General features: G+C 60.0%; 5 protein-coding genes across 5 annotated transcripts; 3 read left to right on the top strand and 2 right to left on the bottom strand.

The window, feature by feature from the left end:
- Positions 1-191: 191 nt before the first annotated feature.
- A1Q1_01606 (cell division cycle 2) lies at positions 192-3,344 on the top strand (the record flags this gene model as incomplete). The annotated part of the gene is made up of 5 exons (XM_014324645.1): positions 192-946; positions 1,062-1,203; positions 1,457-1,678; positions 1,821-2,080; positions 2,216-3,344. The coding sequence occupies 5 exons, from the start codon at positions 192-194 to the stop codon at positions 3,342-3,344; spliced, it is 2,508 nt and encodes an 835-aa protein (XP_014180120.1).
- Positions 3,345-5,565: 2,221 nt separating this feature from the next.
- A1Q1_01605 (uncharacterized protein) lies at positions 5,566-6,951 on the top strand (the record flags this gene model as incomplete). The annotated part of the gene is made up of 1 exon (XM_014324644.1): positions 5,566-6,951. The coding sequence occupies one exon, from the start codon at positions 5,566-5,568 to the stop codon at positions 6,949-6,951; it is 1,386 nt and encodes a 461-aa protein (XP_014180119.1).
- A 109-nt stretch (positions 6,952-7,060) lies between these two features.
- Positions 7,061-9,131, bottom strand: A1Q1_01604 (serine kinase, Rio1p; the record flags this gene model as incomplete). Its single annotated transcript, XM_014324643.1, has 2 exons — positions 7,061-8,096; positions 8,143-9,131. The coding sequence occupies 2 exons, from the start codon at positions 9,129-9,131 to the stop codon at positions 7,061-7,063; spliced, it is 2,025 nt and encodes a 674-aa protein (XP_014180118.1).
- Positions 9,132-9,616: 485 nt separating this feature from the next.
- A1Q1_01603 (leucyl aminopeptidase) lies at positions 9,617-11,269 on the bottom strand (the record flags this gene model as incomplete). The annotated part of the gene is made up of 2 exons (XM_014324642.1): positions 9,617-10,302; positions 10,354-11,269. The coding sequence occupies 2 exons, from the start codon at positions 11,267-11,269 to the stop codon at positions 9,617-9,619; spliced, it is 1,602 nt and encodes a 533-aa protein (XP_014180117.1).
- Positions 11,270-15,172: 3,903 nt separating this feature from the next.
- On the top strand, positions 15,173-15,803 carry A1Q1_01602 (uncharacterized protein; the record flags this gene model as incomplete). Its single annotated transcript, XM_014324641.1, has 2 exons — positions 15,173-15,227; positions 15,328-15,803. The coding sequence occupies 2 exons, from the start codon at positions 15,173-15,175 to the stop codon at positions 15,801-15,803; spliced, it is 531 nt and encodes a 176-aa protein (XP_014180116.1).
- Between the last annotated feature and the right edge of the window lie 427 nt (positions 15,804-16,230).

Below are 16,230 nucleotides of genomic sequence, written 5' to 3'. Positions count from 1 at the left end.
AGAAGCCGTCGTCGCAGCGGCGGCATCTGCTGAGTGGATGGCCGAGGCCGAGGTGGGGGAGAGAGAGGGAGAAGGGGATCGTTTGCGGGGCAGGGAGGAGGTGGGGGCAACTCGCCGAATCTTTCCTTGATCATTCATCAAAACGCATTGGCAGGCCAGGCCACATATACGCGCCAGCCAAATTTTATCAGATGGCCTCGCCCACCACCTCCTCCCTGCCCCGCAAACGATCCCCTTCTCCCTCTCTCTCCCCCACCTCGGCCTCGGCCATCCACTCAGCAGATGCCGCCGCTGCGACGACGGCTTCTTCAACCAGCGGACATGCCCCCGTGGACCGCGTCGAGATCAAGCGCCGCCTCGTCAGAGCCAAGAAGCTCCGGAAACCGCTCAACGATGACGACAACAGCGACGACGCCGCAGCCCAAGCCCACCCTCCAAGCTCCGATGTGGGCATAGGCTCAGGCCGTCACTCGACGCCACATGAGCATGCACCACTTCCGGATACGCAGGCTCAGCCGGATTCACAAGAGAGGGAAGGTCGCGGCCAGGACCGACAGGCCCAGGACCAGAACGACCACGCGACTCCGACAACGGCGCCTTCCTCGATACCACCGTCACCTCCACCTGTCACAGCTCTGACACAAGGAGGCTTCCCACGCAGCGAGTATGCGCCCCGGAGGCAAGACCACCCCGGCCTCCACGGCTGCAGGTCCGTGTACAAGTACACGCGCCTGAACCACATCGAGGAGGGAACGTACGGCGTTGTGTTCCGCGCTCGCTGCAACGAGACGCAGCGCGTGTATGCGCTCAAAAAGCTCAAGCTCGACGATGAGCGGCACGGGTTCCCGATCACGTCGCTGCGTGAGATCAACGCCCTCATGACGGCAGGTGACCACGAGAACGTCGTGGGCGTGCGCGAGGTGGTCGTGGGCGACACGTTGAACCAGTGAGTGACCTGTCAGATGGGAACCGTCGGGAGTCCCGACCACGGAGGTCGTGCCTATCTGATAAGGATAGGCGGCAGTACCCGCCGACTACTGGAACCTACGCTGACAGCAAAGGATCTTCATCGTGATGCCATTCATCGAGCATGACCTGAAGACGCTGCTGGCGGACATGCCTGCGCCCTTCGTGCAGAGCGAGGTCAAGACGATCATGCTGCAGCTCCTGTCTGCCGTCGAGTTCTGCCACGCCAATTGGATCGTAAGTCTCGAGATTTGTATAAACTCGGAACCCACCCTCGCAACTCCCGGCAATTACCAATTCCGCTGTCGGTCATCGTGGGTCCGTCGTGCCGGCCGAGATTGCGTATCGTCTCCGGCACCGGCGTGAACGAGCGTGTAGCATGTGTGGCATGTGACCCTTCCCTCCCCAAGCTCGGCAGTGCCTGTATAGCTAACAGCAGCTGCACCGCGATCTCAAGACGAGCAACCTGCTCATGACGAACCGGGGCCAGATCAAGGTCGCCGACTTTGGCCTTGCGCGCAAGTTCGGCGACCCGCTCGGCGAGATGACCCAGCTCGTCGTGACGCTGTGGTACCGCTCGCCCGAGCTCCTGCTCGGAGCAAAGGAGTACACAACGGCAGTCGACATGTGGAGCGTCGGGTGCATCTTTGCCGAGCTGCTGCAGAAGGAGCCACTGTTCCCAGGCCGCGGCGAGATCGACCAGTTGAACCGGGTGAGTGTGCCACTGCAGTTGACAGTATCGCTGACATGAGATCTTCACCCTGCTCGGCCGACCAAGCGAGGACGCCTGGCCCGGCTGGTCGCGCCTGCCAAACGCGCGGAGCATCAACGCCGTCGGGCCCGGGTTCTCGCAGCTGAGGCAAAAGTTTAAGCACCTGTCGTCAGAAGGGCACTACCTCCTCTCCAGCCTGCTGTGTTATGACCCCGAGCGCCGCATATCCGCCGAGCAAGCAGGCAAGCACGCCTACTTTGCCGAACAGCCTTTGCCAAAGCACCCCGACCTGTTCCCTAGTTTCCCCTCTGTCGCATCGGGCGAGAGGCGGCACAAGCTCCTGCACTCGCCGCCGGCGCCGGCACACGAAGAAGTGGACTCGGAGAAGATCGACCTCGAATCGTTTGTTTAGAGTGATATGTAACAATCTGTTGTACAACGTAAAACAATGCATAACAACGTTAAAACTGATCGTTCCCGCACTGCACTCACTCCCTCTCCAACGTCCAGTGCTACAACCGGGCTACACGAACGCAGTATCGAGCCCCTGGCTAAAGTCGATAATGGCGATGCGGGCATCAAGGCCGCTGGACACGACGCGCATCCGATCGCCCGTGATGGCGAACACGCGGCCCGAGTGACACCCCTCAAAGTCAAAGATGAGCCGGCCCGACACCCTGTCCCAGATCTTGGTCGTGCTGTCATAGGACGCAGACAGCGTCACGTCCTCCGCAACGTGGAGGGAGCGGACGAGGTCGGTGTGGCCCCGGTTGTTGCATCGGAGACAGCCGTGCGCATTCGGCGGCGTCATAGGGAGCGCGCACGCGCAGCGCGCCCAGTACTCTGGGCCAGGCTCGAAGATGACCCGCCGGCCCTCTTCGTCCGGGCCCACGAAGCCTTCGACGCCCTCCATGTGCTCGCCCTCGGCGCTGTTGCCCTCGCCGCTCTCTCCGGCCGCATCGTCTCCTCCCGAGCCATCAGGAGCATGGAAGCTGCCCGAGCCTCCCGCCTGGTCGTTGGCTCCGCTGGGCCCGCTGGGCCCCAAGCGGTGGCTCAGATTCGCCAGGACCGCCGGGTGCGAGTACGTCGCGGCCGGGTTCGCGCTAGTGGAGAAGAAGGACGGATGGACCCCCGGGGGAAAGTTGGACGGGTCGGCCATCATGTCCTCAAAGCTCACTTCCTCCTCGTAGCTCGCCGGCACCTCGACGAGGAAGAAGGTCTTGATCGTAGAGTCCGACGACCCAGTCACGAGCGTGCCCTTCAGCGTGCTCCCCTTTATGGTCTGTTTCCATCCCGCGGCGAGTTCCGAGCCGCCGCCGCTGCCCGCCGGCTCGAACCCGATGGAACTGATGCCGCGGCTGTGCGCCTCGCAGCTCGCCACGAGCCGGCCCGTCTTGATGTCCCACGCCTTGATGCTCTTGTCGCCAGAGGCAGATACGATGAGCTCGTCGGTGAGCGAGACCGCGTTGATGGCGCCGCGGTGCGCGCCCTCCACCTCTGGCCCTATTGTCAACAGACAGCTCAGGTCCGAGAGCGAGAACAGCTTGATGCTCCTGTCCTTGGAGCACGAGACGAGATACTTGGCGTTGCCGCGCATGAAGAAGATGCTATCGCTGTGCGCCTGGACGATCTTCTCCGGCGACCCGTCGCCCTCCAGGTCCCATGAGACTATGCGGCCGTCACTTCCTGCCGAGATCGCCATGAGTTTCGGCCCGTTCGGCCCCGGGAGCTCCGTCACGAAGTGCGTCAGGATCGAGCGCGTGTGCCCCCCAGAGAAGATCTTGACGACCCGAGGACGCGTGCCCAGCGCCCATAGGCGGAGGGTACAGTCTCGAGAGCCGGAGAGGAGCCAGTCGCGTCCCGCGACTATTTGACCCGATGGCGCTGGGGAGCCAGGGCCCGGCCACGACGTCGACATGCGTGCCGGCGATGGCCACGCGGCCGACAGTCCGGAGACGAGATCCTCTGCGCCTGTCGACAGGGGGATGCGCATGGAATGCCGGAACAGGTGCAGCGAGTAGATGCTCTCGGCATGGCCCGGCAGTCCGCCCAGAGCCGTGGAGCTGCCACTAGTCAGGATCTGCACGTCGGGCTCCCACAGCGACGGCGTTCTCCTAGACGCCGCCTCGAGGTCGGCGGGCCGCGTGTCTGTCATTCGGCGCGAGAGGATCCGGCGCACGAGATACAGATGCTTGTAGTTTGCCTTTGGAAATGCGGTGGGTAGAACGAGGTGCGAGCGGACGGGCGGCTCGGGACCCGAGGTCGCGACAAACGGATCGGTCGGGCCGGGGGCGGCGAGCGGTGATCGCTGGTACGAGGGGAGCACCCCCGAAGCACCCGATGGACGCTCCCAGACTGCTCGCCTGAGCGAGCGAGGAAGGGGCGAGCCCGCCGGCGTCGCACCCAGAACACCGCTATCGTCCTCTGAATCGTATTCGAATGACTCGTCTACAGGTCGCGAGGAGGAGCTTCCGCCAGCAAGCAGCGCGCGGTGCGCGGCTACGTCGTTCCAAGTTGTGTGAACTGGCTCGATTGGAGGGACATGGTCACGGCAGAGGGTATGCCAGAGTGCTGCGCGTTAGCTTCATCCTGAGTGATCAAGGTAGCTTACTCTGGTCGTCACAGTACTCGGCCCACGTCCTGGACACGAGGCGGCACGACAGCAGCTCGTCCGCATCGAGGTGCGACAGGATGCGCAGGCTGAGCTCCGGGGGCAGTAGCTGTTGTCAGCAGGAGCTAGTCCAAAGGGAAGGAAAACTCACTCCCACAATATCCTTCTGCATCATCTGGTTCAGCTGTGCGTGGATCGCCACGACCTCTGCACTGTTAGCTGCGACTGAGTGGCGGACTCACCAGGCCGTGGCAGGGACCACAGTAACGACGCGACGACATCTGCTGTCAGCTGCGAACGTAAGAATGAGCTTACCACGCCGGTCATGCACGTTTAGCGAGAGCACCGCAGCGCGGACGTCGTCCAGCGACATCGGCATGGCACTGAAGGTATGGGGTGGGTGATGCTAGGAACCCTCGGCGCTCGATCTTCGTGCCTTCGTCATAGGCAGCGAGTTGTGTCACGTGCCCCAACGGCCAAGATCGTTATCTCAAATTACGTAAAGCGGAGTGCCTCGGTGCGCACGGGCGCTAACCCCGAGACGCCGCTCGCACCGTTATGCAGCTCTTCGCGCCTGCCGTTGTTGTCTGCGTAACGTCCCTCTTGATACCTCTTTGTGCTGCATCCGGTTCGAACGGAGCACACGACAGCGACACGCGCAACGCAAGTGGTACGTATCTCCCCTCACTTCACCATTCCCTGTTCCTTCCCCGCGCAAAAGATTATTACCAAGAATCGCTACTCGAGACAGCCTTCGGGTTAAAGACGACTAAAATTATCTATAGTGAGTATAGAGCAGCTGAGTCCATCTTGCACGTAGCTAACAGGCAGCCCAAATTTATGATGCGCAATCCCCTCTCTTCGATTTCCATGAAGCTGGATGGGCAAATGCTGACTTGTGAAGTCGCGCAACCCACTACCCGTCGGAAGGTGAGTCGTCAACATCCCCCACCCATATCCATGATTAGATATCTAAACATTAAGACAAGCATATGTAGGATTCTCTCCGGAGGAACTGACTACATCCCAATGTGTATGATCCCTCCTTTCCGCTTCCAGCTTCTGAGGGAGCTTTGAGCTGACAGACAGGTAGTCTCTCCTGATCGAATGGTCTCATTCCGATAGCCTGCTCGAACCATCCGACGTAAGTGTCCCCATCCATCTTCTTGCGAAAGGATTATCCACTGTGAACAATATCTGCACGTCTAGAGTGACGACAAAACCCATCAACGCTTAAATTTCTTATGATCGCAACTATGCACCTTCAGCTTTTTGAATGACAGCTGACAGACAGATGCAGGCCGGTTCTCGTTTTGGGCCTGGCGCCGGCAACCGTATGAGGGAGCCGCGGCCGCCAGCTGTCCAGGCTGAGCTTGATCGCCTCCCCTCCATGGACCAGCCTGCCTGGTACGATCCCCCGTCACCCGCGTCTTCGTCCTCGTCCATGGCCTACGATGAGGTCTACAGCGATCACGTCACGAACTCAGGCAACAAGCTCGACCTGAACTCGCGCTGGCTCCGCAAGGGCAAAATGTGTGCCTGGGGTCCCTCGTTCGACGATACCATGCGCATCGGCCGATCGCGCAAGCGTCTGCAGATGTGCCTCGACCAGCTCCTCCCCAATTCTGCGGCCGAGATTGGTGTCGAGCCTCCGCAGAACATCATCGATGTTGAGGAGCGCCGCCAGGAAAGTAAGAAGCGGAAGACCGAGGAGAAGGAGTACCTGCTCCCGCACCTCACTAGCCCCTCGCCTCCGATGTCGACCGTCGACCTCGCGCCGATGCTCGCCCTCCCTCGCAGCTACGTTGACATCGTGACGAATCCGGCGATGCGACACTCGCTCGGTGACGACTCGATGGAGCGCGGACTGCAGAAGACTGCTGCCGACTTGCTGGACGGCGAGAAGGGTCTGATGCAGGCGGTCGGACGCCTCAGGGAAGTCCTGCGTTTGCGCGAACGCGATGCCCCCGAGGGCCTCTTCCTTGATGTTCACAAGATCAAAGAGAAGCAGGAGAAGGAGAGACAGGCTGCCAAGCCGGTCGCGAACGGCACTGCTACTGCCAATGGCCAGCCGAACGGCGAGTCGAATGCTCCCAACGGTCACTCGGCCGAAGGCGGTGAGAACGCGGAGGGTGCTGCGAACGACGAGCCGAAGTACCTGACGCCGTCGGACCCCAACTTCGTCCCGCCCCTCCCCCGTGTGTCAGACACCGACAACCTGTGGCGCGTTACTCAGGAGCTCCTGCAGGCGCAGCCTTCACCCACTCTTACCTACACCATCACCCCCGAGGGCGCCGCTGGGCAGTCGAACGAGGTTCCTCCCAAGCTCACTCCCGTGCAGCGCCTCTTCACCTCGCCCACTGGCATCACCCTCAACGCCATCCCCCATCCCAACAACCCGGGCTACCACTCGTTCAACCCGGGTCACCCTTTGTACCCGTCGCACATCAAGTACAACATTGATGTTGCAAACCAGCAGAGCGCCGTTGATGACGCCCTCGAGCGCATCATGGAGCTGCTAGCGGACTGCAACGAGTACAAGGAGCGTCTGGAAGAGGCCCGCGAGCGTGTCTCAGACGTCGCGCGTGTGCGCAAGACGCTCTGGAAGGTCGTCAAGCGCCGTGCCGGCCGCGAGCTCGACCGCATGGAGGGCAAGGCCTAGTATATTAAGTTGTTAGCAACACCACCTATAGTTATAGTCAGCAGTTGTCATGTCATAACGCCGTTGTATTTGTGCGCTATTATCTGTTTGCATTCTAGATCTAAGCTACTCATCGCCCGCCGCTCTTCTTGATGAGCCGCTGCTTCTCAGCCTTGGGCATCTTGTTCTTGCGCTTCTCACGCATCTCCTCCTTCAGCGCCTTCTTGCGCTCCCGCTTGGCATCCTTGTCCTCGTGTCGGAAACCTCGCGGCTTCTTCTCGAACTCTTCCTCGGCAGGCTCCCCCTCTTCCTCCTCGTTCTCCTCATCCTCCCACCGGACGCTCTTCTTCTTGCTTGGGCTGTCAGCCGGCGCGTCACCCTCGGTGGGTTCAGTCGCCTCTCCAGCAGCTTCCGGCTGAGCCTCCGACTCCTCCGTGACCTGTGCTGTCTCCTGGGACTTGGCCGCGTTCAGGTCGAGTTTGGCAATGTCGGCGTAGATGAGCTGGTCGCCTCCTCCCTGCTTCAGGATGTCGATGTCGCGTTCCGGGTCGAGGACCTCTCCAAGCGTTCGCGGGATGTAACTGGAGAAGAAGACGTTGTCGTCGACCTGTTTCTCGGCCTTTGTCTTCTTCTTGGGTTTCGGCGGCTCAGATCCCTCGGCAGCAGCTGCGCTTCCCTCAGCGGCGTCTCCGTCCTTGGTCTCCGCAGTGGAAGCTTCCGGCTCCTCGGCGTCCGGCTCGTCCTCCTCGTCCAGCCAGTCCTTGAGAATGTCGAGCAGCTTCGCCTCGGCCTCGTCGAGGTGCTTCTCGTCTTTTTCCTCCGTGGGGGTGATGCCAGGAATCTCCTCCTGTGTGATAAAATTCCACGTCCGGCGAAGGCCGAGGGTGCGCACGGCTCCGTTCGCCTTCTTGTGGAAGAAGTCCTCAACGTTCTTGATGTCGAGACGCAGGAAATCGAACGCACTAGGGTGCTCGTGCTCGACACTCTGCGACACATCGATGATGTACAGGTGGTTGTTGTGGTAGAGAATGTTGTACTCGGACAAGTCGGCGTGCACGAGGTGACACGTCTGGTAAAGTCGCCGCATAGCGATCAGCAGCTCGCCGTATAGCCGTGAGAGCCTTGAGATGCTCGTGATCTCAGCGTCCTTGAGACGCGGCGAAGCCCTGTCGGTCAGTTTCGACGCCAACTCATATACTGAATCAGACTCACTCGTCGCCATTTCCAAGGTACTCCATTACGAGGACGTTCTCGCGCTGCTCAATGACGGTGGGGCATCGGACGCCGCCAGCCCTAAGTCGCTTCAGATTACGCAGCTCCTTCTCGGCCCAGAGTTTTACCATCTTGCGAGGATTCTTCGCCTTGGCGTAGCCGCCCTGCAGACGGAAGTCTCCGACGATGTAGTTTTGTCTCGAGCGGAAGTTCAGGATAGACGTGCGGTAGATCTTGACAGCAATGCGCTCGGGGTACGGCCTCGGCGTGTTCGCAGGCAGATCAAACTCGGACGCGTACGCGAGGTACACGTTCGCCTCCTTTCCGGTCGAGACACATCCGTTGATCTGTCCAAAGTAGCCCCTGTTCACGAGCGAGGAAAGCACGAGGCGCGTGCGCGCGTCGAGCACCTGCTCATGCGTGGCGCGGTCCGCCTTGTCCTTCTGGTTGGCACGTTCGGAGGCACTCTTCGGGTTCGCAGCGACACCGGCGAGAACAGCGGGGTCGACGACCGTCTTGCTCGCATTCAGCGCACTCTTGTTCGGCGTGCCCTGCATACGGCGCTTGGCGGCCGCTGCATTTCGCGCAGGTAGAGGCAGCTCTGCCTGCGTCGACGAGCTGGCGGCGTAAGACTGTCGCACACGGTTGTACTGTTTTGTGAAGTCGCCGTCGGCAAGTTCCCAGTCCTCGTCCTCGACGCCCCACTCCATGTGGTCGGACTCGTCGTCCGAGCCCACGAGACCGGACTTGTACTCGTCCTCGTCCCGGAAGCGGAAGTCTGAGCCAGCATCAGACTCCTCGGTCACGCTTGACCCATCGTCGCTCAGCGCCTCCGCCGCCTCGACTTCGGCGACAGGGTCCGCCTCCTCGGGAGCGACCTCGTCGATGTAGCCCTTGCCGTCGCGCGCGGTCTCGGGCGCTTCCGTCGAAGCCGGCGCAGAGGTGGAATCAGTCGTCTCTGTCGTTCTCGTCTGTATCGGCTCGCTCATGATGTTTGTTGCAATGCGAAGAACTTCTCCGCGCCTGTCCGCGATTGTGTAAGCGGATCCGGGTCGTCAGAGCGTAATCTTTGAACATTTTGATCGGGGCTCCATTGAAGGTGGCAACTGGTCACGTGAGGGGAACTTCATTTCACTTTCTACTTAATCACTTTTCACTCGCTGCGGTAGCTGATTAACCCTTGCTATATACTTCGGACAGAGAAGGACGATGAAGACGTAATGTTCCTCCATCACTCTTAGATGGGCAAAAGACGGTGTGCGTACGCCCAAGATGTTTGACGATCTTATGACGCCTACTGGTTGATGAGCTCGGCGATCTTGACGAGAGTACGGACGGAGAACGCCGTGCCCTCAGTGGGCTGGTATCGACGACCTCATGACGCCTACTGGTTGATGAGCTCGGCGATCTTGACGAGAGTACGGAGGGAGAACGCCGTGCCCTCAGTGGGCTGGTATCGACGACCTCATGACGCCTACTGGTTGATGAGCTCGGCGATCTTGACGAGAGTACGGAGGGAGAACGCCGTGCCCTCAGTGGGCTGGTATCCGTAAGCGGAGCCGGCGTTAAACGCAGGGCCGGCGATGTCGAGATGTGCCCACTTGTCCTTGGCGCCCTCGCCGACGAATTCCTTGAGGAAGATGCCGCCGATGAGCATACCACCGGGGCCGGAGCCGACGTTCTTGATGTCGGCGGTGTACGAGTCGAGGTCGGCGCGGAGCTCTTCGGGGAAGGGCATGGCCCAGAACGGCTCGCCAGTGTGGTCCTTGGCAGCGATGACGCGGTCGATGGCACCCTGGTCGCCCATAAGACCGGCAGTACGCTCACCAAGGGCAGTGACCTGGGCACCGGTAAGTGTGGCGACATCGATGAGAATATCCGGGTTTTCGGTGGAGGCAATGCCCAGACCGTCAGCCATGACGAGACGGCCCTCGGCATCCGTGCTCAACACCTCGATCGACTTGTTGTTGTACGCGGTGAAGACGTCACCGTTGCGGTATCCCTCGCCGTCGACCAGGTTCTCGGCCAGGCACAACCAGGCGGTGACGCGGGTGTTCAGCTTGAGCTCGGCGGCAGCGAGCGCGGCGTGCATCACGATTGCAGCACCAGACATGTCGCCCTTCATCTCCCACATGCCACTCGTGGGCTTGATCGACAGGCCTGTTCGTCAGCATGGCACATGAGACAGAGAGAGAGAGATGCAATGCGTACCTCCAGAGTCGAAGGTGATGCCCTTGCCAACGAGCGACACATGCTTGGAGGCACCCTGAGGGTTGTATGAGACCTTGACGAGGCGAGGTTTACGGGCCGAGGCAGACCCGACGGCGAGGATGGCGTTCATGCCGTCCTCACAGAGGCGGTCCTCGTCCCAGATCTCCACGGACGCGCCGACAGCATTGGCAGCGTCCTGGGCCATCTGCGCAAAGTTCTCGGGGTAGAGGTCGTTGGGAGGGGTGTTGACGAGGTCTCGAGCCTTGTTGACGTGCTTGGTGAGGGTCGAAGCGCGGTCAACGACGCCGCTGTCGCCGCCGCTGACGACGACGATCTCCTGGACGGGTACGGTCTTCTTAGACTTGTACTTGCTCCAGGAGTAAGAGCCCATCACGGCTCCCTCTGCGACGGCGTGCAAGACGTCATTGCCGTCGGTGGGGAACAGGACGGCTACCTTCTCGGCAGACCCAGTGGCGGCACGCAGACCGACGCCGGCAGCACGACGCAGCTGCTCGGGACCAACCTCCTTGCCGACCCCGGTGATGAGAAGGGTCTTGGCGGGGTCGCCATCGGCACCGATAATGCGGACGGTCGAACCAGCGGCGCCAGAGAAGCCGAGGTTCTTGAAGGCGTCCTGGATCTGTTGAGCACGGCCGCCATCGAGAGCGTCGCCGAGGATGGTGGGTGTACCCTCAGCATTGGACTGGGCAGCGATGATGGCGATGTCGGCACCAGTGTTCTTGTCGCTGCTCACAGAAACGGAAGGGTGATGGCCACTGCCGTCGTAGCCCCAGTTCTCGCGGGCAAAGAGCCCGGTGGGCTCGAGAGAGCGCCCGTGCCGGAGGTACGGGTCGCCCGCTGGAGCAAAGGCGGCGGAGGTACCGAGGAAGGTGAGGAGGAGGAAGGCAACGCGCATTGGTGAAAGTTGCGGGAGTCTTGAAGGTTGGTCTTCCAGCTCTCAGCTCGAGCTCCCTTTTATAGCTTTCCGGCTCTCGAAGACGTCTGCGTCAAGAGGCTCTGGACCCGAGTGCGGATCGTTCTCGGCGTCTGGGACTGAGACTGTCCAGTGACCGACTAGACCTCCTGCATCTCTTCTCGAAAGGCTGCGAACCGCTCGCTTCGGATGCCTGGATGAGCCATATCCGCTGAAACTGCACACTAGTTGCCGTCGCCAAGGTGGCCAAGAGCGGGCGCCGACTGATGGGAGCCGGTACGCGCCCGCGAGCTCAGTGGCAGGATGCGAGAAAGCACAATCTCAAGAAGCGCATTCTCGCGAGCAATGCCCATGGGACGGAGGAACAGTGGAAGATTGCACGATCGAGTGAGCGGACCGGAAATATGCCAGTGTGGTAATAGCTTGGCATTGACGTGCACCATATGGGCTTCAAATGGCCACGTCCGATGCTTCCCTGCGTGCCCTGGCTGCGCTTGAGCTTGACCTAATCTTGTCTGACTTCTAGCGAGCGATGCGTCGATACTGGCCTCACATGCCAGTTGCTCGTGGTGTCAAATGCATGCAGCGAGTGTGCCAGCCCAGGATGTCCGAGGTGTCGGTGTTCAAGATGGCTGGTCGGTGTGGTTAAGTCTGCGTACGCTGGTTTGTGGGAGTGAGGAACGCCGATGCATGTGCGGAGGCAAGGTCCGAACATCCGAGCATCTGGGCACCCACGAAGCGTGCGATTACATGTGGTAGTGTTCAGCGGACGGCCAAGATGACCCCCATGGCGTGTCGGCGTGTTGGCCGGGCAGATGCCATGGCACTGCCAAGCATTCTCACGGCACAGCTCAGGCTAGGAAAAGTGTAGCTGCTTCTTGCTCCCACTGTGCACCTGGCGGACAGGCGCGGACGTGCCGCGGGCCTGGTCCACCTGCAAAGACGTATGAAGGTTATCAGCCATAGTGCTGCAACCGAAACTTTCTGCATGACCGAGAATGTGGAAAGTGTGATGACAAGCAAGAGCGGGAAGATATCTTTGCCCGCTCTATTGTTCTCGATAAGATAGCGTATTCAGAAGCCGATAACGGCCTATCTGGCTCCGCCGTGAATTCGCGACAGACGATTCAGTGCTTGGACGCTGCTTACATTTTTCGTACCTGTGCCCAGGCCATATGGATCGCAAGATCCGAGAACTGGGGACAGGTCCAAGCATACGGAGCATGAGGGTCATGCAGATGGCATGAATCAATTGAGGGTGCACCGTAGAGGCCTGAGACGACCTCACATGACCGATCCAACTGTGCTTCAGGCTCGCGAGTGTAGTGGGGTTTCGCCAAGCCGGTGTTCATCTCGGACCCCATCACGCCGTGACGAGTTACATCTGACGTTCCTTGTGCTCAGCTCTCGTCATGGTGCCAGCTCGGGCATGTCAGTACAGAACACTGCCGCTCCCCCCTCGCTGTGATCGATCTGAGGATTTACGAGCGAGAGAAGTGGGCTAGTCTGAGAATCGGGCACTTGCACCCTCATTGCATCCCCAGGGACCCGGTTCCTGCCTAACAAGTTCTGCCTGAAGATCACCTGGAGCTCCTTGGTGCTCCGCCAGGCCCCAGCTGCGGCTAGTTCCGACAATCCGGCAAGGGGGTCGATGAACGATGCACCGTCTGGGATCAACACCCGGCGATCTTGGCGCCATTGAGATTGCAGGGCTCAGCTTGAGTTTAATCACGCAGGCCTTGCTGCCAGACGTTGGATGATGCCATTGCTCCGGCAGGCTCCGAGTCAAAGTCGCTGAGCGTATGGGATGACTGACGCCTGCCGAACTTCCAGTTCGCCATCCAGAAGACACTGGCGAGCATGAGTTGCTTCACACTCCCACCGTTCGACCAGGGCATCAGGTCCGACCGGCGTTCCTCGTTACATATCAGCGCTGAACTCTGAACTCAAAGTCAATTCCTGTGTTCAAATTGCCGCACACTTTCGGCAACTTCTCTCGCGTTAAAGTCTTCTCCGAGCACCGACCAGCCATCTGCATTAGTTCACACATGATGACCAGGTGACTAGGCTGGCGATCTCTGCAAAACCTAAGTGCGATCCGCCGCTGGCCAGATCGCCACAGTCCTCACGGTTTGCTCAAGCAGCCGATCCTTCATCTATGGCTGGAGGCCGGGCCTATACAGCATACCTGAGCCCTCTACGGTCAGCCCATGGTGTCGCATCACAGCTTACCGAGAGTCACCCCCCTGCGATCCCCCAAGTCACTCATCCGCTGCACGATTCGAATAGGAACCTCCTCCCCGCGCTGGTGGCCCATGATCGATCACTTTACGATTTGTGGCCACCTAAAGTGCCCAAGCCAGTTGACACGAGGCAATCTGAGGATCTGCTCTGCGATTGTCACACTTAGTTGTCAGATGAACACACTTGCTCGTTTGCTATCGTCCCCCGTTCGTCGTTCTCGGAAATACAGTTAACTGAACAAGAAGGCCAGGCGAGTGAAAGTCTTCATGCTCCGTACTGACTCCTCCATGTCAGTTGTGTTAGTCGTTGACTTTCACTTGCGCCCTCCGACCCGAACCACAAGACCTGCACCACATTTCGTATGTGTCGCGCTGGCCGACCATCGCGTTCAGATCGCACAATGTTCGCATCACAGAGTAGCGAAGCTTTACCTCTAGAACGTCGATGGCAGCGATTGTAGATGCGACTTACGCCATTCCGTCGGCGGGTTTGACCGTGCACAAGCGTCGGACTTGTCAGTCACGTCAGTTTGAGGGGATTCGGCATGATGGCGTCTGCACCCTGCGCCCCTCTGGCATAACATTCCCTTCGCTTCAATCTCTCATCCTCTTCTTCACTATCTCAGTTTGACCTTTTCCCTCTCGACTCAGTGGTCGACTGCATGAAGATCCGTTGTGGAGGTGTCCTCGCGTGAGTAGGAAGAGTGACTTGTCCAGATCGTTCGCTGCAAGCTCGCTCTCCCCTCACTGATTGGTCCCCTCACCGCGATTATCGCCTTCCTCCTCCCTCAGGTAGGCGTGTCAGTAACCGCCGTCTCGCACGTCGATCCCGTCCTGCACTGCTTCGCCCTAACGCTGCTCGGCTGCTGCAAAGAATGGTGTAGAGTGGCCGAGTGCGCCGAGGCCGGCATCTGCATTATGAGCGCGACGATTGGCCACCTCAGACAGGACCTCAGGAAGTGTAAACATAACAGTGACGTCATAGCCAACAACCACCTGCTGTTGACTGCATTCCAGTCGTGCAACGAAGGGCCAAACATGGTGTCGCGTGTCGGACTGAGGGTGCCCCGCAACTAGTTTGGGAGACGTCTGGCTACGTCTTCCTGCCGAGCTCGTTGCATGGAGTATCATCGCGTGTCAAGCGGCATATAATCAGATGGACAGAACGGTGTGCCTGCGGACGGCCTGCTCTGCCTGACGTTCCAACTTCCCCAGCTTTCTGGCAAGCATGCGCGCAGTCTGGATCCCACTCTACCGGTGACCGCGCATGAGCCGCTCCCCGTCCCAGCATCCAGTCAGCTTCGTTCTGTTCACGATCGCAAGGACGGAGGCGGGCCTAGATCTCGGATGTCAAAGGGTTAGGCCTGCAATGAGCTGGCTCCAATTGGCCAATTCGGGTCTCGGTATGTTCCGTCTGTGGCCCGCCGTCCCAGCGTTCAGGTGACCGTTCATTGAGCATGACAAACGACGTCATAGACCTCTGCTGGCCTGCCTGCCTGGCCTGCCTGGCAGTGTCAACTGAGGAGTGGGAGGCAATGAGGCATGCACATCGCGGTAGGATGACGGCACGGGGGAAGGGGTATATAGGCAGACGGAACGGCTGGCTGGGCGGCAACTCCATCCACCACAACAACTAGCAGAAATGTCCACTATCCCCGACTGGTGCTTCTCCGTTTGCCGGAACCCGGCCACCGCCAGTGAGTAACTGCTGGGAGAGTGAGGCGACGCCACGAGTGGCTGCCTGAGCTCCTCTTCCAGCTCCACACACACGTCGACGACGTCGCTGACAACAAACAGTGGGCCTCCCGCTCGCCCTCGGCTTCCTCAGCGGCTACGGCTCCGCCGAGATGCGCAGCAAGCGCACTGGCCAGACGCTCAAGTCGCAGACGTCGTGCCCGACGCACCCTGCGATGACTTGGATCTGGAACGCCATGTACCCTCTCGCGGGTTACGCTGCCTACCTGACGGTGAAGGACTTTGACGCTGCCATCACCCCTCTCGAGACCAACAACGCCCTCGCGGCCTTCAAGCTCTACTGGGTCCAACTCGGCCTCAACCTCCTCTGGCCGCCGGTGTTCGTCGGCCAGGGCCAGAGCATGGTCGGCCTCGGCATCATGACCTGCCTCTTCGGCACGGTCGCCGCCATGACGGCCAAGATGAACAACCTGTTCACGCCCGTCAACACCACCTGGTTCCTCGCCCCCTACCTGGGCTTCCTCGGCTACAACCTGTACGAGAACTTTGTCGCCGTCAAGAACTCGCAGCACGCTTAAACCGCTCTCTTTGAGCTGAAAGCGTAGAGGTGATGGAGCAGAAGAACACATCAACAACCAGCAATCAGCCGTGCGGGGCGCCCGTGGCCCAACCGGCTTAAAGACCGTATTTAGCAAGCAGTAGTGCACTGAAACATATGCAACGCCGTCAATAGCACTTTCATCGCACCTTCCCTCGCAGTCGCGCGTCCCACATGGCATCTCACGAGGGCTCATGAAGGAATCAGGCTTCGCAGATGTTGCCCCGCGCCCATCCGCCCACCCCCGCTCTCAGCCATCTTTATATCCCCGCCGTTTCTGTTCCTGTCGCGTCTTGTCCAACAATGTTGTTTTGTTTATTGCCATGGTGATCACCGCTCGGCTTGTCCGCATTGAGAGGGGTGACAAACAGCGGAAAGCCCGGCGCGCCCGGAACCCTTGCAGCGCC

Source organism: Trichosporon asahii, assembly GCF_000293215.1.
Source record: "Trichosporon asahii var. asahii CBS 2479 unplaced genomic scaffold scaffold00050, whole genome shotgun sequence".
NCBI classification, from domain to species: Eukaryota; Fungi; Basidiomycota; class Tremellomycetes; order Trichosporonales; family Trichosporonaceae; genus Trichosporon; species Trichosporon asahii.
This window is presented reverse-complemented; position numbering and strand designations above follow the sequence as displayed.